This window comes from Nothobranchius furzeri, chromosome 6 (assembly GCF_043380555.1).
Source record: "Nothobranchius furzeri strain GRZ-AD chromosome 6, NfurGRZ-RIMD1, whole genome shotgun sequence".
Classification (NCBI taxonomy): domain Eukaryota; kingdom Metazoa; phylum Chordata; class Actinopteri; order Cyprinodontiformes; family Nothobranchiidae; genus Nothobranchius; species Nothobranchius furzeri.
The window spans coordinates 39,288,365-39,315,370 of NC_091746.1; the positions used below are offsets into that span (position 1 = coordinate 39,288,365).

At 40.5% G+C, this 27,006-nt stretch overlaps 1 protein-coding gene and 1 pseudogene across 4 annotated transcripts in view; one reads left to right on the top strand and one right to left on the bottom strand.

Moving 5' to 3' along the window:
* Positions 1-4,346: 4,346 nt before the first annotated feature.
* On the bottom strand, positions 4,347-6,667 carry LOC107395750 (sialidase-3-like; annotated as a pseudogene).
* Positions 6,668-9,934: 3,267 nt separating this feature from the next.
* The window catches only part of rasgrf2a (Ras protein-specific guanine nucleotide-releasing factor 2a), a 47,584-nt gene continuing 30,512 nt past the window's right edge, over positions 9,935-27,006 (top strand). For all 4 annotated transcript variants that reach the window (XM_054744087.2, XM_054744088.2, XM_054744089.2 and 1 more), the window contains exons 1-6: positions 9,935-10,661; positions 21,800-21,906; positions 22,560-22,707; positions 22,988-23,077; positions 24,928-25,181; positions 26,565-26,644. In XM_054744087.2, coding sequence (XP_054600062.1) covers positions 10,383-10,661; positions 21,800-21,906; positions 22,560-22,707; positions 22,988-23,077; positions 24,928-25,181; positions 26,565-26,644 — 958 coding nt within the window. In that variant the 5' untranslated portion in view covers positions 9,935-10,382. The remainder of the gene's footprint in view (positions 10,662-21,799; positions 21,907-22,559; positions 22,708-22,987; positions 23,078-24,927; positions 25,182-26,564; positions 26,645-27,006) is intronic.

The window sequence follows — 27,006 nt, forward strand, 5'->3', positions numbered from 1 at the left end:
TGTTTTATGGTTAAATGCCCATATTTGTCCCCTCTATTTTAATTAACATGACACTAAGGTCATGCACTGACTTCATGATGATGTAATGACCATTCAGTTCTGAACGGTGTATAATATCACCACAGCGCCCCCTACATACCTTTAAAACTGTAATAACTCGTACAGACGAGGTCTCAACTGCACCAAACTTGCTATATATACAGGCCATATATGTCATCACACAAAGGCACCCAACACAATTCTGTGGTCATTGGTTGATATTGCTTTAGCTCCGCCCCTTGACAGATGTTAGGCCCTGAATAACACATGCATGATGCAATTCACACCAAACTGTTGTCAACCTACAAACTGCTTCTCGGAATATTTCCTAAATTTGGGACAGTGCCCCCTAGATACAATAAAACCTTTGTAACTTCTGCAACAAAGCTCCAAACTATATCAAACATGGTGGGAGTCATCACACAACTGCAATCAACACATGTATGTGCTCACTCAGTCAAATCACTTTAACTCCGCCCACTTACAGCCTTTTGGCTCTAGATGACCCATGCAACGTTTGATTGATGCCAAATTAACAGAAACTCATCTTTGATGACCAAGATGACCTCTATGGGATTTAGTTGTAAATGGTCACAGCGCCCCCTAGATGGGTTCAAATTTTATCAACTTCTAAAGACAAGGCCAGAATGGCATTATACTTGGCTTGTGTCATCACGTGACTGCACCAAACACATTGATGTGGTTGTTGGTTCAAATCCCTTTAGCTCTGCCCCTTTCAGCTCTTTGGCTCTAGAAAGCACAAACAACGTATGATTGATGCCAAACTACTACAAAACTATCTTTGACTGCCTAAGAGGACCTCAATGGGATTTTTATGTAATTGGTCACAGCGCCCCCTAGATAAGATTAAGAGTTAATTACTTCCTAATACAAGGTCAGAATGGCATTAAACTTAGCTTGTGTCATCACGTGACTGCACCAAACACATTGATGTGGTTGTTGGTTCAAACCCCTGTAGCTCCACCCCCTTTTGGCTGTCTGGCTCTAGTTAACACACAATGTCTGATTGATGCCAAAATAACAGAAAACCATCTTTGTCAACCAAAGCTGACCTCAATGGGATTTTTCTGTAGTTGGTCACAGTGCCCCCTACATAAATTTAACCTTCAATAACTTTTAAAAATGTGGTCAGAATAGCATTAAACTTGGTCTGTGTCATCACACCACCAGTATGGTAAAGATAGAGTATCCCCTAGTGGTTAGATGTGTAATTTAATGGTGGGCTCAGAGAAGATGCTGAGTCAGGGTGAGGTGCAGACGAGGAGACCGTTCGCGGTTTCTGGTGTCGGGGTGGTCGATGTTTATGTTCAGTGGACGTGCCCGGGTGCACTAGAGTGCCGGCCAGGCCGGAGCGGCGCAGAGCTGTGAGGGCCGAACGACGCTGCTTGCAGCTTTAATATTTACTTTCTAATCTTTCTTCATCTTCTCAGTGGCTGAGTGGTAGAGTGCCTGCCCTGGATCTGGGAGATTGGGGTTTAAATCCCAGTCAGTTTACAACGGGACCCAATGCCTCCCTGCTTGACACTCAGCTTTAAGGGGTTAGATTGGGGGTTAAACACCCAAATAGTTCCCGAGCACAGCCGCAGCTGCAGCTCACTACGTGGATTGGTCAAATGCAGAGACGAATTTCACCTGTGTGCGATGACTAATGGGACTTTAACTTTAAAGACACAGTGACTTTTTTAACCCTCCCACTGTCTTTATGGGTGACCCCGCGAGGAAAGTTGACCATTGAGCAGGGTTGATGGTTTATCCCTTGTGTCCTTGTGGCAGGAGTGAGGAGTGAGCACCACCTCACCCCTGCCATGTGGACCTCAAGGGATAAACCATCAATCCTGCTCAATAGTCAACTTTCCTCGTGGGGTCACCCATAAAGACAGTGGGAGGGTTAAATGCCTTTTTCAATATTCCCTTATATTAACAATTCACGTCCTTGTACACGATCATTTTCAGGCATCTGACTGGGTTTACAGTAACAGAACTGAGCAAATAACTACATATTAGCTGTATTTTAAATGTTTTTTTCACTACAAAGTGTCACAAAGACACATTTCGTACCTTTTACCTGCAAAACATTTAAAAGCAGTTTTACATCAAAATATTCTTACTTTTGATTGATATCAGCTGAAAAACTATATAAAAAAGCAGTTATGTGATTTTGCGAGTACAAAAGGCAATAATAAAAGAACTATCCATCAAAAATCTGTCGCAGTAATGGATCAACTGAAGGAATAATCATAGTTCTTTTGGCAGGATTTGTGTCTCAAGGACTCTCTGTTCTGGCTGTTTTCTTACGTAGCTGCTTTTTAATATTGCTACTTGTCTTTTTTTATTTTTATTTTTCAAGAACAAATTCACACTAATTAGACATGTGAGTTTTATCTACGCTGTAAAGACCATCTGGTCTTTGTTACTGATGCAGGAAGAATATGTTCACCCACACAACTAGTTTTAGTAGTTCAGACCATTTGAAGTTGGGTTATATGAAGATTATGAACAATTGACATTGTTAGTCTTCTACACAGTTCTTTGAACAACCTCAGTTTGTAGAAACAGGTTTTAGAAGTGAGTGAAGCTAATACCAACGTGGATTAACTGTTATCTTTAAACAGCTAGTCCCAAAGATTACCTTGAATAAAAACATTTTACCTTAACCTAACTGTCTGCCTTGCTCTAAACTGTCATTTAAACAAAAATATTCCAGAAATATGAAGTTTTTTTTTTTTTTTTTTTTAGAAAAGTTCTGTTATTATTGTGGCGAGGAGGAGAAACAAGGGCCTGAGTGGGACTTGATCCCCCAGATTCCTGGGTGAGAGTCACGAGTATTAACCAGTTAGCCAAAGGGATTTCTTGCGGCCAAGTGGTGCGCATAATCAATTGGGATACAGTAACAGGACGTTCACCCTGTCACATGACATTTTTTGGATTTGTATTATTGTAGAAGAGAAGCTAACGGGCTCCACTGTGATTAGCTGTCAGCTGATCAGCTCTGATTAAAACAACGGGTAAGATAATGGTGATAACGATTTATTCTCATTTCTCAAAAACTCATTATACTTTAATCAGAAATGTCACTTTAACAAGTCTTGGATTTAAACTTATTAATGTCAACTTTTTGTAGTTTTTTATAAAAAAAAGATTGAAAATGAAGAGCTTTACAGAACCAGACGTGTCCTTAAAATTATAGGTGAGCCTGCTTTAGAGGAGCAGCAGTGTCATCTGGTGGTGAAACTGCAGACAGCTAAAAGTCTCATGCCAGTGTACAAGCCCCTATCAATATTAGTGTTTTAAAAACCAAGGTGATCAGGAGACATATTTCTGAGTCAGCATTTTAAATCCAATCCGCATCTTTATTAAGCCTTTCAGTTAGTTTTGCATCCTCCTTCTAGCAAATAATTTATTTATTTTTTCCCGTGTCCTGTCCGGCTGTAAAGCATTCAGAATTGATGTCTGAGTGCTGAAGACAAGCCTTACAGTTTTACTCTCATAGGTGGAGCAGTATAGCTTCTGCTATAATGCAACGTCTGATACCAAAACTTTATTAGGAATGTTTTCGGTTGTTTTTAAGCCCAACGGACTCAGGTTAGGGTTAGGGTTAGGGTCAGAAATGAAAGAAAAAAGGGGGAGAATAAAGAAAGATGTTCACAAAAGTAAACAATAAAGGATGTAGAAGAATCTGCTTCTAGACCTGGAGAAAAAGAGAAAAAATGGGGACACACAAAATTACAACTCAACAAAAACATCACTGCCAACTGCATGAGGATGTATGACAGTAACATTTTATGATGAAAAGCACACATAATAATTCATAGTGTTTTTAGGGCCAACCACAGCCTTAGGTTATGTGTTTAAAATGCCCAAGTCCATATCTGTGAGAGCACCATGTGAAACCAAAGTGTCTCTACAGGTGTTCAATAGGGCCACAGACCCAGGAGATGGAGGAGCAAGTATACAGATGTTTTATTCAATAAAACACCTCTTCCTTGAACCTGGTAAAGTTATAACAGGTATTCATTAGCAGTTACTTTCATTTGTCCACCAGCTAAAGATTCATTTAGTTTAACCCACAACCACAGTTATCAGAGGCATTTTCCTGGTTTCTTAGGAAGTAGAAACCAATGATATTTAAAACTGAAACAACCTCACATTGCACGGAGGGGTTTGAGGACTATTTACTGGCTCTTTATGAGTTATCTGGTGATTTATCCAGATAAATATGCAGACTCAGAGAATGTGGAATGACTCAGTACAAAAGGTCAAGGGAAGGCTTTGACCTGCACCTTGTTGATATGTGGGGATTTTATTTTCTTCTAGACATTTTTACTGACAATAATTAACAATTACATTTCATGATCATTGTTAAAATAAAACAACTGGATGACATGTTTTTTGTTTTGAAAGTAATTACATAGAAGAAGGCAACAGGGTTGAAGAGAACAGAGGAATCAGATGGAGAATGGGAGAAGAAGGGTGATTAGTAGATGACAAACAGTTGGATGAGGGGAAGGTGTGAGTGAGCTGAACATGGGCAGCTGAAGAAAAACAAAGCACACACATCATACAGGTTGTCTTTCAATGCAGTCATATAAAACGAATGTATCACCTGTACATTTATTGACAAGGGTCTTTAATTGTGGTGTTTGTAACTGGTGTTCTATGTTACAGATGAATCTGAGGAACGGATGTTTAATTTCCAATGCCCTTTTTGAGATTGTCATAGGAGAAACACACACAGGCTATCTCCTCTATTTCAGACTTTTCTCCTCGCTCCATCAGACATGCAAACCATCCATCATCAAGGTAAGCCAGGTCTGAGTACCCACTGGGCCCAGGGTTAAGGATCCAGGGCTTCCTCCATGCATTTTGATCCTTTGGAGATTTATTCAGATACACTCCTAAATCAACCCTTTTGGACTTGCTGGTTGGATTGGAGTAAAGCAGCCACTCACCCTGAGCTGGACCAGCCCCCTCAGGTTGAGCTGGAAAGGAGACAACACTCCCCTGACATCCATATCCAGTTTCAACAAGGGCAGAATTTAAAAGAATAAAACTCTTTCCATCATCTTCACTAACCCCTTCTACACGACAACCTCCCCCACTACGAGCATTGCAGTAGACAAACCTGTTGCCCTCAACGTCACAAAACTCTGCCATTTCACATTCAAGCGACTCGTCTCCCATCATGTCTCCAAGGCTGAAATTCTCTCCATCGTCACTGTAAACGCTGAAGGCTTTGGGAGGAGGACAACAGCTTCTGGTCTTTTTAGCTGGACAAGCCTGACATGATGAGCACTGGGCATATGCATAAGCAGGAACAATCAGTCTGCCGCTCTCAGTCTGAAGACCACGGCCCGGCCCGGCCCGACAGCAAACGTGGACCAGGTTTTAATCTCAGGCAAGTGTTCAGTCAGATAAGTGACTGTGCTCCAGCTGTTCCCACCATCAGCGCTTGTCATGTAGTAGAGGCGGGTCTTATTGACTCCTGACCTGATCTGCTTTTGCTCTGAAACCTTTCCTTCAACGCCGATGAAAAAAAGAAAGATTGTGTTGCTTTTCTTTTCGTAGACTGGACAAGGGTTCATCGGACGATATCCGCCCTCCAAAGTTTCCTGCGCCACCACACGTTTGGGTTCAGACCACTTCAAAGGAAACACACACACACACACACACACACACACACACACACACACACACACACACACACACACACACACACACACACACACACACACACACACACACACACACACACACACACAAACAAAGCTTCATACTCAGGATGAAAAGGTGTTTCTGGACAAAATCGCAGTTGCTACAGAAACTTACCAAAACATTAACAGAGTTTCCTTCCTTCATCACCGTTCCTTTTCTCATGACAAGCGCCACAGAGCTGGAGTCATCTGAATCTGACCGTTTCCCTGCAAAAGCCAGAAGAGTTTTAGTGTTTTTGTCACACAGAAGAGCAGGAATCCTGTACACTCCTTCCTCCCCTTCCGTGTTGGAAGGAAAGACCCTTCTGTTTCCTGGTTCCCGGTTAAATGAAAAACAGCTCTCCATGTTCAAAAGCAGCGTTACAAGACTTAAAAAGAAAAGTACTTTTCTTTCTTTTGCCTGCGTGTTAAGTATTGTAGAAGGTCTGCGGCTGCCGTTTAAGAACGTAAACCTGAGCGTGAGGGAATGGGTGTTACTAAAGTAATGAACTTCCTTTTTAAAATGAGGAGGAGTTATCAAGATAAACAAGACAAGATTTGATGATTTGTGTATTTTTTCATGCAAGTAACGTGGATTCTGGGAGTTTGAGTATGAATATGTGGGCTTATTCTGTTATTCTTAAAGAAAAGAGTCGGAGAGAGTTTTTCAGTCAAGAACAGCGTGGTCTTTTATTTGTCTTCTCACATGTCAGGACAGCTGAAAGACCCCGACAAAAGAGTGGTTCCCCTTTTTATAGCTCACATCTCTTCTGTGGAAACTGTGGGTGGAGACTTCTGTCTGGGACACAGCAACACTTTTGGAATCACATCAAGTATAACAAATAGAGCAGAAGTAGTTTTGTATCAGCTGTTTCAGCTCTGTACCGTTTCCAAATAAAAAAAGGGAACGAAGGAAACATGAGCATGGGCTGAAGCTGTAACATTTAACCTCATGTTGTTCCAATGACGCGAGGAGCTTTGTGACTCCACATGGATCAAATGTCTAAATAAACGAACCCAAAATAGGATTTTATTATTTTAAAACCCCTTATGATATTTATGATTTAAGCAATTCTTTATCATTCAACACTATAGCAAGAAAGCCAATGTTCAAGAAATGTCAAGTAAGATTTAACACAAGGTCAAATTTAAATGTTTTAAACTTATTTGTTTCTGGCTGAGCTCTTTACTTTTAAGAAAATTCTGAATTGTTTATTTTACATAAATTTGTACATGAAGTCCACGCACCAGTCCTTCTATGACTCAGAGATATGCTCATGCTTTTACGTTAAATAGTTTAGAAAATTCCTTTTAGTTTGAGCCATAATATTCCATTTTTGTTGGAGCAAATTTTAAATAGTCCTCCATTACAAACCTGCACAACACTAAATTTGTGAAATGCAAGATTTTAGGGGAAGAGCCTTTCACCTCTATGATTAGTTAGAAGGGTTCTCCTATGATTGACTACTTCATTTGGCCATGTTACTCCACCCAGGTAAGGATAACTTGGATAACTGCTCTGGTCCCATAGATCACAGCAGCGTTTGACTCTATCGATCATACGATTCTCATTTCTCGTTTAGAGAATGTTGTTGGGATTCGTGACTCAGCACTAAACTGCTTCAGACCTTTCTTGTCAAGCAGAGGTTTGTCTGTTGTTGTTGTTGACACCTACTCATTCAGAGCCAGCCCCCCTTTTGATGTACCCCAAGGATTTATTCTTGGCCCTATACTGTTTTTTCACTTTGCACGTTGCCATTTGGAAACTTAAAAGGTATAAATGATCTTTCCATTGCTACGCTGATGACATACAACTGTATCTACCAGTAAAGTCCAGTACCAGTGAGACAATATCTTCCCTGTCACTGTGTGCATGACATACAGTTGTGGTTGTCAACATTTCTTACACCTCAACGACAAAACTGAATGTATTTTTATTTTCCTCATTAAACATGCAGAACATCACACTGTCACACTTTAGCCCCAAGTTTTAAACGTCAGGTCAGAAATTTTGGAGTCATTTTCGATAAAGGCATGAAGTTGACGCGTAAATTGATTCGGTTATCAATACTAGCTTCTTCCAGAACTACTGAAACACTTTAGATACAGGTTCACCCCAAAAACATCTTCCTGGGTTGCAACTAGTTCAAAACGCAGCAGCACATCTGCTACCAACACCCCTTTGCAGCAACACATCCAGTTCTCTCATCCTGTCATTGGTTTCCTATTAGATTTAGAACTGAGTTCAAGATTATGTTTGTGCTCAAAGGTATTCATGGGCTCGCCTCTTCTTACATCTGTGACAGTCTCTTGTTGCAAACACATAACAGAGAAACAAGGCTTTCCAGGTCCATTTTATTTACATGTTCCAATGTCTAAATTCAGACAGTGGGGTGATTGTTCATTCTTTGTGGCAGCTTCAAAGATGTGAAACAAACTACCACTTGGCCTGTGCATGACATCTGGTGTTACTTTTCACACATGCACACATGAAACTCCGTTCATTCTTTCCAGTAGGCCTTTCAAAAGATAAAATGGCTAATAAAACTCTGAGGTAGAGCAGGATCAAGGTAAACACAGTTGCCTTGTGCTACAGCTTTATCAAACACTGCAGGTTAAATAAAACTAAATATTAAACAATGAACAGTATCAGCCAACCTTACCAGTAAATGAACCCGTGTCAGCACCCATCTGCAGCTTCTTCTCTCCTTTCAGAGACTAAAATCAGGATAAACTCAGCCAGACATACGTTGCTGTATTATTGGGTCTAAGATGAAAGGAGACAGAGCCTTTTCTTCTGTAGCTCCTCTGCTTGTGAGATCAGTGGACTAGGAAGTCAGCTCAGGACTTATAGAATAGACTTTGTTGATCCCACAGTGGGGAAATTCATTTGTTACAGCAGCACATGCACATAGAGAATAATTCAAAGAAAAATAATAAAAAAAACAGCTTCATTTATCACTTCAGTGTCAAATTTGAGAATCATTCTTTATTTTCTCTGATATATAGGACGAAACAACAGTTTGATATAGAAGTTAAACAAACACCACACACACACACACACAAACATCTGCCTCCATGCTGCCATTACTTCTCTCTGTCTCTCACATGCCCCCCCCCCACACACACACACACAAAACATCTGCCTCCATGCTCCCATTACTTCTCTCTGTCTCTCACATGGGCACACACACACACACACACACACACACACACACACACACACACACACACACACACACACACACACACACACACACACACACACACACACACACACACACACACACACACACACACACACACACACACACACACACACACACACAAGCACACTGCTGAAGTACAACATATGTTTGTGCTTTCAGGCTGAATGGGAGTTTCAACACAAACACCCATCTGCTGATGCGTGTCATTATAAAAATAGAACCTTCTGCATTTACCCTCTGAGGGAGAGGTTCTTCAATGAAATAGGATGGAATGACAACTCCAGGTTGGGAAGAGGTAGAGGAGATTAAGTGTTGATTTACCAGTCGATCTACGTTCCAACCCTCATCTATGGTCATGAGATTTAGGGCATGACAAAAAGAACAAAATTGCAAAGAGAATCAGAGGGGTTATATTTCTATGATGGGCTGGGGTCCTACCAGATAGGTGGAGACAAGGAATTAGGCTTCTTTGTTAGGGCACCCAGACCTGGATAGTCAACAACAAGGCCCAGATGATCCATTTCACTTTGGAACAATTAGTTTAGGTTTTAATATTTCTAAATGGGTGAATATGCATTTGTGGATTCAAAGAAGTGTACCTGTGGAAGCCCATTCCTGCCACTCTGATAAAAACAAAAACATTTTTAGATAGTATAATATTTTTATATTAGATTTTAGACATGATATTTTTAAAATCAGATTGGCAGGAATGGGCTTCCACATTAAGTTAGTCAAATATACAAGACTGTTATTTTTATACATTTTCTTTAAATTCTGACTGAATATTAATGAGCTAAGCCTCTCAGAGAAGAAATTGAAACAGTCACCTGCTGGTTCCGTCAACCTGTCAAAGAGTCATCACTGTTGACCCAACCACATCCACTCACCTTCAGTCTCGTTCACGCGCGCTATGTACCTGCGCACTCGGGCTCTGGGAATGCGCTCCTGCGAGCGGACCTGTCTCTTTAAGTGCGCATAAAAGCCGATTACAGCTGATCTGTGTGATTCTGTTTTCACCGTCTGTTCCCGCAGCGTTTGTGTGTTGCATCATGCCTGCTTGTTTATTTATTTATTTTTTAATATAATTTTTTTCTTTAGTATTTGTTGACTTTTCTTCATGCTTTGAGGAAAAAACCAGCCGGAACTCTTCGGTAAAGTTTCAGCATCCACACACGACTCTGGAGAGTTTGCGTGTTTATGTCTCAGCAAACCTCGAGCTGGAGGGAGACGCTCGCAGCGCAGCGGACGCGCCAACTTTTTAGACCATGGTAAGCCTGGATTACCTTTCCAACAGACGGAGACATTAACCGCTTTCTCTCTGGCTTCAGTCCGCTATAAATAGCAGCATCAGTTGCCACATCTCTGGAGATGCGCTGCGATGCGATGATCTCCGTTTGAAGTTTAAATAAACTCTGGGCATAAAATGCAGAAGAGCGTGCGGTACAACGAGGGCCACGCGCTCTATCTGTCAGTGGCGGCGCGTAAAGACGGCTCCAAGCGCGGATACCTGAGCAAAAAGAGCACGGAGAACAGCCGCTGGACTGAGAAGTACTTCGCCCTGTATCAGAACCTGCTCTTCTACTTTGAGAACGAGCAGAGCGCGAGGCCCTCTGGGATTTACCTGATGGAGGGGTGTACGTGCGAGCGGACACCTGCGCCAAAGGTGTCCGCCGTCGGTAAGGAGCCCATGGAGAAGCAGCAGGTCAGTGATGGGGTTGAGAGCAGAACCCAGTTTCCTCTGTTTCCTCCAGACCTTATGAATTTTACAGTTATGATTGTTTATAAAAGAGAGCTGATTGTAAAGAAATTATATCAATGAATGAATGCATCCAACCTTCCAATGAGAATGTTAAATATACGTAAAAACAATCTAAACATGGAAGGTAAATTTTAAGAATATCAGTAAAGCTAAATAAATAGAAAAACACGAGAAAAATCTTAAGTTAAACCTAAATAATGTGCGGATAAAATAAACGTATAAAGTTAATTAACCCTTAAATTTTAAAATACCTCCTCAATATATAGACTCATAAATATGTAGAAAAAACAAATTCAAAATTTATAACATCAAACCCACATTTCTACATTAATATATAATTGCATTTGAAAATGCTATTTAAATACATACAGTTAAATATAAATATAAAGTTGTACTGAAATGTTAAAACTTTGATATGTGGTTGGGCTTTTGACAAACTATTTTGCTATCATGCATATTCAGACTGCCACAGTGGACTAACAGGGTGAAGAGATCCTCTGTTTAATGCTTCAAAGTACTATTGATGGTATGCCTGAGTTTTTTTTAACCCATTGCTTGTTTATTCATGTGATTATAATTATACATTTAGTTCAATGCTTCATTTCTAAAGTAAACATACAGTCAGCAGAAATTTGCAGCTTCAGATTTGAATGCATATGTGTCAGAGGTATGTATAATTAAATCTTTATGTGGTTGTCATTATATAAATGGTTCAACTTTACAACATCAAACAGATCTGATTTGTTTGGAGATGCATCTTAATGTAACAATGTTGAATTTGAGGAGAACGCATCAACTATTAACTTGTGTCATTTTTAAGTCATTCATTCGTTTATTTAAAAGGAACAGTGCTCACTGAATATATATTCAAACAATAATGGATGTAAATATGCCAGAATGTATGAATGTTAATTTACATCCACAGGCATTAGGGAGGTCACATAAATCATTATAGAACAAGGCAGTGAATCACAAGAGCCTAGTTCTCATGGCACAAAAGCACCATCATACCATGGGTGTTTCTCAGTGTCAAGGCGCCTGGCCTTGCCAGGCGATGTCTTGCGAGGCTGGCATCTTACTTACAAGGACACTGTCTTTCCTTGATCAAAGAAAACGATTAAATGGAACAGACTTACATCACGTAACTGCGGCTTCCACAGCGGTCAAGTAACGTCACGTGACACGTGAAATATTTAATTCGATCTTTCCAGTACTTATAAAAGGATCATTTTCTTTCTTTCTTTAACAAATAATGCAGCTTTGAAACTCATTACTAAGCAGTTTCACTCTAGGTCACACCTTCCTGCATCTAATCATCTAATCAACACGACTCCCACACAATTGAGGTTAATGACTTCAATGACACCCCAGGGTGTAGGGAGGAGGGGTATTCCTAAGTAGCTTCTGGTAGTTAAGCAACAACAGACAGCTACAGCTTATGAGCTTGACTCTCTCATATTACAGTCAGAATTGATAAAACTCCTCGGATGAGAAGCGAAACATCTTCAAGAAACCAAAGAAGTCCAGTCGCCTTTTTTTGGATGGATGAAGCTTACTTCTTGTTTGTTCATAGATGCTTGATCTCTCTGAATCAACATATAAACATAGTGGTTGCTGTTTTGGTTTTGGATTTTTTTTAAAATAGCAAACTTGAACAAAGATAAGTTTGAAGATACTTTTGGATGAGTTCATCATGCTGGCTTGAATCTCACAGGTTTGCTTCATACTAACAAATGTCTGTGTGTGTGTGTGTGTGTGTGTGTGTGTGTGTGTGTGTGTTTGTGTGTGTGTGTGTGTGTGTGTGTGTGTTTGTGTGTGTTTGTGTGTGTTTGTGTGTGTGTGTGTGTGTGTGTGTGTGTGTGTGTGTGTGTGTGTGTGTGTGTGTGTGCGTGTGTGTGTGTGTGTGTGTAATGAATGGGGTAAATTCAGAGGATCAACAAGATGTGATATTCCAAATAAATAATAATGATAATACATTTTATTTCAACAGCGCCTTTCTCAACACTCAAGGACACTTTACAGACAGAGATAAAATACACAACAATAAAAGATAAAACAGCATAAAACAAACAGACAGATTGGAGCAAAGAGAGTAACTAATGGAATGCTAAATGGAACAGGTGGGTTTTGAGTCTGGTTTTAAAGAGAGTGAGGGAGTCATTGTTACGGAGATCAGGAGGAAGTGAGTTCCAGAGCTGGGGAGCAGAGCGACTGAAGGCCCTGCTCCCCATAGTGACCAGATGGAAAGGTGGGACAGAGAGGTGGATGGAGGAGGAGGACCTGAGGGAACGGGTGGAGGTGGAAGGATGAAGGGGGTCTGAGAGGTACGGGGGAGCTAGGTTATGGATGGCTTTGAATGTATATAGCAGAATTTTGAATTGGATTCTGGAAGTGACTGGGAGCCAGTGGAGCTGCTGAAGAACAGGGGTGATGTGGTGGAAGGAGGGAGTTCTGGAAATGATGCGGGCTGCCGAGTTCTGGAGAAGTTGGAGTTTACGGAGGGATTTGTGAGGAAGACCGAAGAGAAGAGAGTTGCAGTAGTCAATACGGGAAGTGATGAGGCTGTGGACAAGGATGATGACCGAGTGAGTAGTGAGGTAGGGGCGTAGGCGGTTAATGTTACGTAGATGGAAGTAGGCAGACCGGGTAATATGAATTATCAGTCTGATTGGTCTTTGAATCTTTTAAACTTAGTTTTTTTTTTGGACTACCAGGAAAACACAGACTTCATATTTAATTCAGGCAGATTCTAGAATATAGTTCATAAAAATGAATTTAATTCTATATTTCTGAACTAATGATGACACAGAACAAATTATGACAAGTGATGTTTAACGATGTTACTGAGACAATGAGTGAAACGTTGGAATGTAAACTAAGATGTTATGTAGTAAAACCTTATTAAGTATCTGAGAGGTCTTGTGATGCCTGGGTTGTAAAATCAGTCTGACTGTATGGTTTGACAAGCTGTCACTTATTCATAAAACCATCCAACGCCATTGTGCAGATCTACGATATGCGTGTTGGAGGCTCTGGGTGACCAGAGGAAAGGCAGCCAGGTTGGTGATGTCACCGGATGGATAGGATCCTTGAATCTCAAAGGTCGTAGTTCCCTTTGAATTCAATTATCATGATGCTGCTTGCAAGTGTTGCAAAGAGGCTTTGACCTTGGTCAAAAGAGGATGGTTCTATGTGCTTTGCTTACCCCGTTGGCCAATCCAGGAAGCTGGCTGAGAACTGGTTAGTTCAGGAAGTGAACAACAAATTATAAACTGTTGTTTACAAATTTAGACAGATCTGAATTTGACAAGTTGAAAGGGCATTACCAAAATACCTCAGACATCCCTCCTTCACTCAGACACATAGGAAGGTTGTATTTTTTAATGTGGTTAATTTCTCATTACTGTGAAGCGTTCAACATTATTAAACACTTCGGATTTAAACGTATTTTCCATTCAACCAAAAATATGATTATATAAACTTATAGATTGAAAGAAATCCTTTTATGAGACCAACTAAGAGTAATTTTATTCAGAGAGACAAAATCTCCTCTTCTGCGCGGGACCGTGGGTTTGCAGCTCAGATGAGGGAGTCAAGAGAAGGACTTTGCTTTGGCTCCCTTCTTGGTAACAAGGTCATAGAGCAATTTTTCTGGTTTGGAGACCAGACAGTTAAGATGTGGCATGCAATGATCCAGGCTGATGAAACAGCCTGGACTGTTCTGTGTGATGACCTCTGACCTTACAGTGGACAAATAACCAAATTGTTGGCCTTTAGTACGCTACAACGTATATGTGACATTTGAAAATGCACCACGAGAAGGCATTGCCTGGCAGAGCGGGAGGGCAGGTCTGAGGTTGTGAGTGACATGAAATGCTGGAATGTCATACGGTACAATTAGACACTCATTTATGCAGTTTATCAGCAAAAAAGTTGATAATGGGGTACCTTGCTTTTCAAACACCAGAAATCAACACCAGTTCACATTATTCTGCTAAGTTTGATTAAAGTCCATCTTCTTGCCAATACCAAGTGTCTGACTGCTTCCCTTTCACACTTATAAACAGATGTATCACTAAATGAATGCTGACAAAGAGGACAGCGCTGCAAATCCATCGTCCCTGCAGAGACCATCTGACAGTAAAGCCACAGCCGCCCACCTGGCTGGACTGTAGCTGCAGTTTCCTCCCTTAGCAGAAGCTGTAGACCACCAGCAGCACTTGGTGTTGCGTTACATTATGGAGACGCTTCTTCAGACAGCAAGTGTCAGAACATTTTGATGTTCAGCTCTTGTAGAAGGAGAAGAAAAGCTGCTTTCATGCATAGAGAGAATGTCAGATTATTGTCTGTCAGAGACTAGTGAAAAATTAACTTTTAGTCTAAAATTATATTCTGGAAAACGCATATGGAACATGTAGACTTTGTTTTAGTAGATGCAGCAGCCTGTGCTGTCATGGATCAAGGGCTTCCAGACTGAGAAGAACAAACTTAATGATGCAGCTCTTATTGTTTGATCTTCATCTAATAAGGAGCACTATGAGGTTTTAACAGCAGCTGTATCTAATCCAGCTGTTTTTGATGGATGCAACATTTTCATCAGACAAAATATCAGACAACATAAAAGCTCTCGCGCAATTGATAACTCAGCTCTTTTGATGTCCACTTTGTTTGCTGACACTCTGGTAGCATCTTTGTTATTCTTACTGTATTTTTTGCTGTTATTAGTACTCTATTCCATTAGCATGGCTGTGATCAGTGATGAGCTAAAATAACACCTATGTTCTAGATACAGGTCCAACACATAGTTTTGTTTGTTGACAAAAATGGCATTTGATTGTTTTTTTGACCCTGTAAATAAATGATGCGTCACTCAGACTTGGTGTTCCATTTGAGACATTTAACATATTTGCAATTAAATAAAGAAGAACCTAATTAACAACGGTTCTAATTATGCTTTTTCTATACTTAAAATACGTTAGCAGATTAAGGATAAATTTGTAAATGTAGTCAGATAAACACCTCCCAGGCTGGGAGTTGAACCTGGACTTTCTTGCTGCAAGGTATCAGCGCCAACCACTGTGCCACTGTGCAGCTCCTGTCTATTTTATTTTTATCAGTTTACAAAATAAAAAGTGAGGGACTCCAAACAAACAGCCAAAGTCATTGAGAACTACTAGAAGGCCTGACAGTGATGATCTGGCCCCCACAGAGCCCTAATCTCAACATCATGGAGTGAGTCTGGGATTACATGAAGAGACAGAAGAATGTGAGGAAGCCTACATCTACAGATGATCTGTGATTAGCTCTCCAAGATGTCTGGAAAAACCCACCAGCCCAGTTCCTTCAAAAACTGTGTTCAAGTGTAGCTAGAAGATCTGATGCCGTTTTGAAGATGGAGGTGGATGTGGGTGGGGGTGGGGGTGGGGGGTGGGGGGGGTGGAAGCTCAGCATGAGCCTACTGAAGGAAAGCACAGTACTGCAAAACCTTTGCACACACTACTGTGCTTTGATGTACACATCCATGAATCACATACACCTGTTTTCTCATGAAAAGACAACACACACGCACACGCATGCACACACACACGCATGCACACACACACACACACACACACACACACACACACACACACACACACACACACACACACACACACACACACACACACACACACACACACAGCAACAAATGTTAGACTTTTATACATCTGTGTAGGCATTCTGATGAGGGAATTTATCACCAGCTACCACTAGGCTTGTGATCCGTGCATCTGAGTGCTGTACTCTGGCTTAGTTCAGTAGGAGTTAAAAACAAATAGAGCTCAATAAACTACAGATTTATTCCTACATTAAGAGTCCAGGCTGTTGAGGGAAGCATTTCACCGTTTTGTGTACTTGATTGTCATATAGAGCTGCTTCACATATTAACATAAATAAATATTTTGTTTTTTCTAACTCTTAAATAAATCATTAAAGCCAACCCAAACTTATGAATAAAATAAAAATCTGCATTATTTAATCTTTATACTTTTTAAATCCACTTTTAATGTGACCATATTAACAGATTTTGTTTGGAAAGCCCTCCTGCTCTGGTTCTGGACTAAAACAGACAGAATAATCTAAATCATGAATACATTCTCTTCTCCATTCTCTTTGTAGATTTAACCTCATGTTGTCGCCCACTAATGGCTACTCACCTGTGCGCCACCTGACTGATGTTACCATGGTGATGAGGGTTGTTGGCTGAAGTGGCTTGTGCGTTGTATCTCTAACAGAAAGTTTGAAGGATGCGACACAAAGACATGAACAGAGTTTAGAGATTTATGCAACACTGAGGCAGTCGTATGCAAACCCACATTCAAATGTTAACCTTTGAGTCTGTGTTTGCTTTGAACCTGCAGTGCTGTGTGTGTTTTAGTGTCTGTGTCGTGCTGCTCTGGGATGCTGCTGTGCTTGACTAAGAATAGCATCTCGCTGGCCCTTTTGCCTGCAGTTTGTGTCTGAATACCACAGCACCACAACCTCACAGACAAACAGCTGAACACTGCTGTCCTGTTTGGAGCTGTCACCTTTTTCTCTGATTTGATCTGTCCTCTGACTGCAGTGTGAGCTGAACCCCAGACTATCCCCATTTCTCTTCCTCTCTGCTTTAAACCATCACCGATCTAAAGGCTGACAGATAAGAGAAAATAATTAATCATGCTGACACCTCACTTGCCCTTTGTGCTGATTGTGATGCTTCAGTGAATGCCTTGCCCTGTGGTGGTCTCTTTGTCCCTCAGAGTACTTAGCCTGACTTTGCTTCACGTTGAATAAACTTTTCTGTGTTGTCTGGTATCCTAATGGTATATAATATTAACCAGGCAGCCAGAGCTCAGGTAGAAGGCTGGCTTCCCTCCCAACAGGTGATTGGTGACCTGCCGTCCCTTCAATTGTAAATCCTTTAATGTACACAGTATTGACTGTAATCTACAGTCAGTGTGTTTATACGATCTCTAATTAGTATATAGGTTAATCAGATTTGTGTGTGTTTGTGTACATGAGACTGGTCAATCAGTGGTCTTGTAAAAGTAAGTTAAGGTTAATAAACCTGTATGTGAGAACCATTTATTCTATTATGCAGTCAAGAATAAATGTGATACACAAGCTTCATGCGTGGGCTTGAAACATCATTACATGAAAGAGATGTTAAACTAGTTCCATCTTAAGTTTGTTCATTATTAAATTTTTCCTTTTCCTTTTATTAAAGGTGACTAAGCCATTTTAAAAATATTATTTCTGATTATAATCAGCAGAGGTGTGACCAAGTCACTGCTTTGCAAGTCACAAATAAGTCACAAGTCTTTCCAGTCAAGTCTCGAGTCAAGTCCAAGTCAAAGACAATCAAGTCCAAGTCAAGTCCAATGTCAATGATGTGGAAGTCCAAGTCAAGTCCAAGTCCTTAACTTTGAATTTTCAAGTCATAATCAAGTCATCTGTCCTACTTCAATTTAATGACAATGATAATAAATAAATTCCAGAAATAAAGCTTCTTAAAGCTTCATTTATTTGCTGAAACAAGCAGAAAGTGCAACTGAAACTGATTATAAACAAAGTGCTGCTGCATTCAGCAGTACAAGATCAGACCCAGAACGAAGAATGATTTATGATTTTTGTCCATGTTGTGCCACTTTTGTGCTAAAATATCAAATGTGCTCAAGTCATCAAGTCAACAGATGCAAGTCGATTCAAGTCGCAAGTCATTGGTGTTCAAGTCTGAGTCATGTTATCAGTCTTTATAGATTTTATCAAGTCAAGTCATTATTAAATAACGACTCGAGTCCAAGTCATGTTACTCGAGTCCACACCTCTGATAATCAGTCACCCTGAGTTTTTCATGCGGGCTGAACATGATAATAGTCTCCTACACCTAGCTGCTGCTTTAGCTTCTGATAGAAAATAGACGATGAAACTCTTGGAAAAAAATCCTGACAGATCTACATCACGCTGTCACTAAACATTCACGGACTCACCCATCTTGACTCATGACGAGGAAAGCTGTTGTTGTTTTAACATGCAGGAAACAGCAGAGAACGTCTCAGCTAGTACAAGCTAGTTGCTGGCTATAGCACTGCAGAACTCCTCCAGGCTTGTGTTATTTGTGGAGATAAAACATCAACATTGCAAAGCAAGCAGAGTCAGTTAGCCAATCCAAAGCAAGATGTCCAAATATCAGGAAACAGGGCTTCAAATCCTGTCAGCGGAAGCCTCTTTCTCCTCCAACTAAATTCTCAGTGCTGAAACAGGCGCTTCAACTGTTTTCAAACTTATTTCAAACATCAAAATTTTGATTAATGCTAAATATGACAAAATAAGCTCTTATTATTTTTTGCATTACTTTACAATCAGCATTATAATGATGTCTCTGCATATCAACATGCTAACATTTCAAGACTGAAAAAAAATCAGCACTGCTGTTCATTGAGGTTTTGTTTATGTCACACTTGATAAACCCAGCATGTTAAAAACAACCTCATGATTCTTCATTGCTTTCATTTCCTGCCCTTTTTAGGATGTCCTGGTTTTTATTCATCAGCCGCTTTAGTTTGCTGATTTAGTGAATAAGAGTTCAAACTGCACCACCGACCCGCAGAAGCTTTTTTTCCTTATGACACTGAGCTGATCACTGGATACAAGTCTGACCTCTTGTATATCAGTCTGTCCATGCCAGACTGATGAACTGACTTTTTTTTAGTGATGCTGGTTGCAGACCAAGTTAGCTTAAAGCTCCCTGTCTGTGTCCGTCTCGCTCATTGTCATCCCCCAGCTTAAAGCAGGATTCTGGCCGGGGAAAGCCGCATTAGCAAAGCAAGGAGCTGTACACGCCTGGATGGTTATGTAAACCCTCTCTGACCCCCCCACCCCCCTCCAACACACAAACAAGCCCTTAAGCCTCTCTGGTTTGTAGCCAGCACACGCTAGCAAGTATCTTTCTGCTGCTTATCGTTACATCATTACTACAGTCCTGCTGTCTCTGCAGAAACATCAGCAACCTGCAGAATCTTACTTTCATTTTGAAAAGACCTTTTAATTGTTCAACTGTAATATTTAGTTTTAGATTATACAATTTCAGAATTGTTTAAAGCAAAAATAATCTAATAATGATTTCTTCACCAGTCACCGTCGGACTTGTGCAGCTTAGTTTTTTGCACCACACTCAAAAGATAAAGGTGCTAAAGGTGTTTTAAAGTGACAATGTGTATTTTTCCTGGTGATAGTACATGGTCCATAGTACTGGTGGAAGTACATACCTAAATCATTGTAAGCAAATGGTATTTTTGTGTTCCAGTAAGTGTCACGATGGCCGACTGGGTATGGGAGTTGAGCTTGGTAAGGATGTTTGATGTCTGGATTATTTGGTAGAGAACTCTGATCATGGGTTTCAATGAAACGATGACTGAGTGAAGAGCCGGTGCGGCGTCTAGGCTTGGGTGTGACTGAGAGAATGCCGGGTGTTCCCACGAGGAGCATGCTGGGAAATGTGGTCCAAGATGGAGGCTGGTTAGCTGGGAGAGGCCGGTCCGGGGGCTTGGGTTCTGACAGTAAGATCTTACCAACAGATAGCCATTAGGGTCAAAAATCCCAGGAAACGCAATTTTCGAACAAGTGCTTTGTCAGATCATTTAACCTCCAGCAAAATGACAAGCACATCAGACTCTCATCACTGGCCGCAAGTGTGTAAAACAACAACATTTATGAATGTTGAAAGTTTTGTTGTAACCGCTTGTTACAAATCGGTAAATGTGTTTTGTCCTCACGAGCTCCCTTAGAAGGAAACATGGTGTCTAATATGGCGTCGCCCAGAGACTTGACCCACTCCCATGTATTTTATACCCAATTTTTATAGTTATATGTTATGAAGCTGCCAATATTCTTCAATAACTGGGAATCATTTAATTTGTTTTCAACTACATTTTGATGGATATTTCCAGAGATTAGCAATAAAAACTACACATTGCCTTTTGAAGTTTTTCATGTGTTTGTTTGTAAATTGTTTAAAAAAATGATTTATTCAATATTATTTTAAACCTGCAGAAATTAGTCAGCTGCTATTTTCAATCATTTCTATGTAAACGTCTGTCATTTTGTGCAAAAGGTTGGCAAAGGTTGTGTTTTCTGTCAGCGTGTGCCGGTGAGTGAAGCGGAGGCGAGGATCCATATGCGGGTGAGGAAGGCAGGCAGGCAGACAAACCAGAACGAGTAAAGTCTTTAATGTTAAACACACGCTGGACATTGAAACAATGAACCGACAAGAGACACAGAACTGAAGGGGTTTCAATACACGAGGGCTGGGAGCTTGGGTGGTTGGAAAACGAGAGGCAGTATGGAGCTAGGATTGGGACAATATTCAGCATAACTTGTACCAAGTTTTGTAACTTCGAACATGTTTCAACACATGTAACTTTGGATTTGTAAGTTGTAACTTTAGTTTTCTAACTTGTACTTCTCAATTCGTAGTTGTATTTCTTGTTTTGTAACAGGAACATTGTATTTTGTACATGTATTTTTAATTTTGTAAAATCAAACTTTTACTTTGTACATTTACTACTCATTTTGTAACATCAAACATTCATTCAGAAACATGAAACTTTCGTTTCTTGAAAATGGTCCGAAAAACGAGTACGGCTGTCCCAGTCAGGTGGAGACGTGCATGCAGGGAGGTTTCTGTAAATCTACCCTGAAGTTCTTATAGTGGACACACGCCTAATGTAAATGTCTACCTATCAACTTACTGTGTATGACTCAACTTTGCTTGTTATCTAGAACCTTCTGGTGCTGATCCATAACTGGCAACAGCTATAAAAACTCACAGAACAGGAGTGAGTGTGATTGCAGTAACAAAAATTGACCACATGGTGTCTCATTTATTCTTACACACTGCACCTTTAACTTGCTGGCAAAAGTAACCAAACACTCATCCTGTGAATTTAGGGATGTTAAAACATGACATCAGTGTTTGTGTTTCAGCCTGATGTCAGCACCACTGGAGCAGAGAAACGTTTTTAGTCTGAGCTTTAACTTTATTTGTTGTTGTGATGCAGCACTACTTCCTGGTCCTCTTTGGGCACGATGGACAGAAACCTCTGGAGCTTCGCTCAGAAGAAGAGTTGGACTGCAACGATTGGGTCGAGTGCATCCAGCAGGCCAGGTAGTGCTTCTCTAATGTTTCATTTTCAGTAGCCACAGTCACTCTCTGTACAAAAGGAACATTATCTACCTCTCCACTGATTGAATCCACATATTCAGTGACATTATTTTAAAATCAAGTTGTTCTTTATTCTCTGACTTTCTTTCCTGAATTTATTAAACTTTGTTTTGTTTGATACATAGACCACATCTGTGTGTGTGTGTGTGTGTGTGTGTGTGTGTGTGTGTGTGTGTGTGTGTGCGTGTGCGTGTGCGTGTGCGTGTGTGTGTGTGTGTGTGTGTGTGTGTGTGTGTGTGTGTGTGTGTGTGTGTGTGTGTGTGTGTGTGTGTAGACTTTGTGCTCGCAGGGCTTCACATTTAGGTCACACTTGTTCTGTATTGCCACACTGGTTACATCACAGATTAGATCTCGCCACTCAACCTCTATTTCTTTCATCTCCTCCTCTCTTTGACGAGCTCTTTTTTCTCCTGTTAATAACATAGAAGTATGTAGCAAACATGCAGCACCTCAGTCCAGGTTTCTTGTCCTTGAAGACTGAAGCTGTCAGATTGAGCCCATCCAATTTGCAACTAACATAAATCATCCCACAAAGCTTGTGTCTGAAAACATTCAGCTTGTTTTTACAACTACTGTGTATCCAATTCCCTCGTTAGTTACTCTGACATCATCATCGAGCGTGAGATCCTTATGCAAAAGTACATCCACCTAGTCCAGATCTTGGAGACAGAAAAGATCGCAGCCAACCAGCTTCGCACTCAGCTGGAGGACCAGGACACTGAGATCGAGAGGCTCAAATCCGAGGTATGCATTAATGCTTTCACATCCACATGCACATGCATTCACGTGCATGTGCACAGGCCCTCAGATGGAGCACATTTAGATCAAAGCATACAAATGCCTCCAGCATGATGAGGAAACACTTGAGTTGAATTAAAACCCAAAGGAGCTCCAGTGATTTCAGGACCTAAAACTTCCCCGTCATGCAGCTAGATGTTTGTTTGTGTGAATTTAAGAAAGGATTTCATGAATATTTCATCTTCTGTTCACTGCTGTATTCACGTGGAGAGTGCTGTTGTTGCAGATAATAATGTTGAACAAAACTAAGGAGAAGATGCTGCCTTACCAGAACAACCATGAAGAGGAGGACCCGGATATTAAAAAGATAAAAAAGGTCAGTTATCACATGTGTGAAACCACTCTTACTCGGCTGCAACTTGTTGGGTTCTCAAAATAGTAAAAACTATTCATAATTGTAGTTGTGATTGTACACATATGTTTTTTTTTCTCAAGAAGCTGCTTGAGCATGTGGGGGGCATTATTAAAAAGGGCGAAGTCCTCTCAGTGTGTTTTGCCCTCATTCTGCCATCTTCACTTGCTGTAACATTTAAAAATGCCACAAAACACGAATTCAGCCTCCAGAACCCTAAACAGAATGAAAGCTTGCTTGTGAGATATAATGTGACTAAACAAACGTGATGATTTGTCAATTCCATCATTTAAATGACAAATTAGTCTAACTGCGCCACCAGTGGGAAGCGTAACGTCAGAAAGGGTCCATTTTTCACCATCTACATTGACCATCGTAGTGACCTTTCATCTACAGAAATAAATCCACTTCCTATTTGGCCTTCCAAACCCAGAAGGTTCTGCAGTGCTTGTTTACATACCATGAAGACAAAACATTCAAACATTCTCACCCGAGGTTCTTGCACACACTGTGTGAACGCCAGACGTTAACATTCTTCTCTCGGAATAAGTGAAGACTCCATGATTTTATAGTTATAAGTTAAACTATCATATGTGATGAATGAACAAGATGTTTAAATCAAACGTTTGAATAACCTGTGCTTAAATCAATGAATTTGAAATGAATATTGTTCTTACAATGATCCATTGCAGATCTTCTGATCAGTATGTGTTTGATTTATCAAGTTAATCATTGTTTACTCACATGCACCTCACATAAGGTTAAAGATTCTTATTCACAGTGTTAAGAATCTTGTATCTGAAGGAAGGCGTGGTTTTCTGAGGGATGTTGGTAAATTCTCAGAAACGTGTCAAATTCTGATTGGCCAAACTTGGCCAGAAATCATAACAAAGCAGTTTAATAAAACAAGACTTACTTTCCGATTAATTCAGTTTTTCGCTAACCCTCGAACCGGCCAATTCGGGAAAGAAGCATTTCTGAAGCCATCTTCTCCTTTGACCTCCTGTCAAAGCCTCTCTGCAACGCTGCGGCTGATACCAGACAACCGGCTCTTCTAAGAGCCAAACAAACATCAGCCTTAGTCACAAATAAGCATTCCAGCTTTCTGCCTTCACCTTGAGGGATCTCAGACTGGACGGGTCCTATCGGAACTATCCACGGGTTCCTGATATCAGAGGTTCACTCTACCGGCAGTGACCATCGACCCCAGATCGAACGAGAACCTCCACACCAAGGGTGCATAGACTTGGCACGACAGATTGCATCTGATGCTGTTTTTAATAAACAAATCTCTAGTTTCTAACAAACAACTAATTATTTTACACCCAGAGTTCACAATTTCTCTCAGATACAAAGAACGGTTGCTACAACATCTAGCTTCCATCACAACACCTCACATCCACCACACCACATCTCATTGTTCATATCTTGTCATGTATCATTAGTTTAGGAAAAATAATTAAATTCATTTTATAACCTATGTACTGACTCTGTCTGAATTAATACGGTGTGTTTATGGTCCCTAAAGAAGCAAAGAACCCTAGATTCTTCTGATTAAATATTCAAAGATCAATCAGATTGATATTTCATATTTATATGGAAAATCACATCTTACTGGTCATAATTAATATGTAATAATTGTTACAGAAGGGTAGCTGCAAACAAACTACCCCACAAAAACTCATCTCATTTTAATCCTTTAAAACTTCTTTATCATTTAGAAACTTCCTTTTGAATATCACCCAGTGATCTATGGGTTTGGGGAAATGATTAGAGAGTGAATACGGGACATGGGGCGCTCTCTGGTGTTACAGGTTCAGAGCTTCCTGCGTGGCTGGCTGTGCCGGAGGAAGTGGAAAATCATTGTCCAGGACTACATCTGCTCTCCTCACGCTGAGAGCATGAGGAAGAGGAACCAGATTGTGTTCAACATGGTGGAGGCGGAGACCGAGTACGTCCACCAGCTCTCCATCCTGGTGAACTGCTTCCTCCGGCCGCTCCGCATGGCTGCTAGTTCCAAGAAACCTCCCATCAGTCACGATGATGTCAGCAGCATCTTCCTCAACAGGTGGACTCATGCACCTCTTAATTTATTGCTGAATATTTAAACCTGCCTCTATCTACGTAATTCTGTGTGTCCTCTTCGTTTTTTATTTGTTTTGTAGCATTCCCTCCTCTATTTGCTGTATCTTTGTGTAAATCCTGGTTATCTCACAGCTGGTGGGCTGTCATGAGCTTTTAGTGAAGCTCCAAGGGTTAGCATAAAAAAAAAATAGGCATTGAGACAAGAGCATAGAGCTGATGTTGCTCATGTTTTTTTAGTGGTATGGTACTTGCTGTTTGTGTGTTTCAAAATCAAAAATGGCTGTAAATGTCATGTTTGTTCATCTAGATAACACGCAGGAAAAAGTAAAACTTATTATTCTGTGTTCATGATGAGGAGAAGCACCCAGAGAAATGTGGAGACTCATGAGTGAGTAGCTTTGTGTGGTGCTTAGTGGTTTGCACGGCTTTGGCTTGAGTGGCCTTGTAGCTGAGACAGTTTCCTATATGTTAGAGGTCAGCAGGAGCTGTGAGGGATGAGCGCAGCAGGTGAGCTTACAGGCAAGTCAGTCACAGAGGACGAAGCCACGAGTTGCTCAGGTGTTCCAGATGCACCTTGAGACAGAAAATTTTGTTTCTTTGGTTTTGCGGTTCGCCGATGAGTCAGTGAGGTACCAATACAGACTGAAGTGAGAAACGGGTGTTTTTCACCCTGCTGGTTTCAATTCCAGTGATGTTTTCCCACACTACATACTTTATGACTCAGTGTTTCTGCACTTTTGCTGTGTCTGAAACTCTCCATCTTGAATTATCAGAAGATTCACAGCTGTTAGGGTTGGGGTTAGCTGGTTCTCTGATGAAGAGCAGGGTGCTCGGAGCTTCCACACAGCTCTTCAACACTTACAGCACACATAACACACAGCTAAAGTCAGAGGTTTACACCCATCATGAGCATGAATACCAAGGAGGAGTTCTCCAGGCAGTCAGAACATAATCAGGGATTTTATAAAGAAATATTGGGTTTGAGTTAGAATTGAGAGGTAAATAACTCTCGTTTACACAGCGTCAGAATTATACGTCCAGGCTCAATTATCCTTAAACCACCACTAACGCAAGTACTGAGGTTCTGTTATAATTTGTTGGATGTCAGTTGGATGGAAACTAGAATCTAAGCACCTAATTTTTTATTAACTTCATTAAAAATTAAATTAAGAACATCATTAGTTGTGGCCCCTCAGAACCATCCTAACCTTCCATCATCATGGCTCCACTGTATCTCAGTGATTATTTACTCTGCAGGCTAAGAACGTGACTTTTCTACTTTGTGTTTTGATTTTCAAATGAACCGACAGCCAGTTTTCTCACTAAACCCTTTCAAAGTAAACTGAGGCCAGTTTTCTGTCTCCAGTGAGACCATCATGTTCCTTCATGAGATCTTCCACCAGGGGCTGAAGGCTCGGATTGCCAACTGGCCAACGTTGGTTCTGGGTGAGTCCTGAAAAGCTCCACATATGATGTAGAGGTGGGCGTGGGGGTTTTGGGACCATCTGTTACAGTTTCTGTAACACAGCAGGTCTCTACAATAGAAGGAAACTGCTGTCATTTTAAATATAAATAATAAAATATTTTTTTCTAAAACATAATATTTCAGTATTGTTTACCAGATGGACGATATTGAAAGTATCAAAGCAAAAAGTTATTTAAATAATTTTTTTTTACATTTTTGTCTATTTAATTGAATTTAAAAAAAAAAGAAAAGAACCCTAAAATCAGCCAATGGGCATTAAATAATTTCCTAATTTTAGTTCAATTTCAATAATTTTACAATGTGACATGCCGGCAGCCTTAAA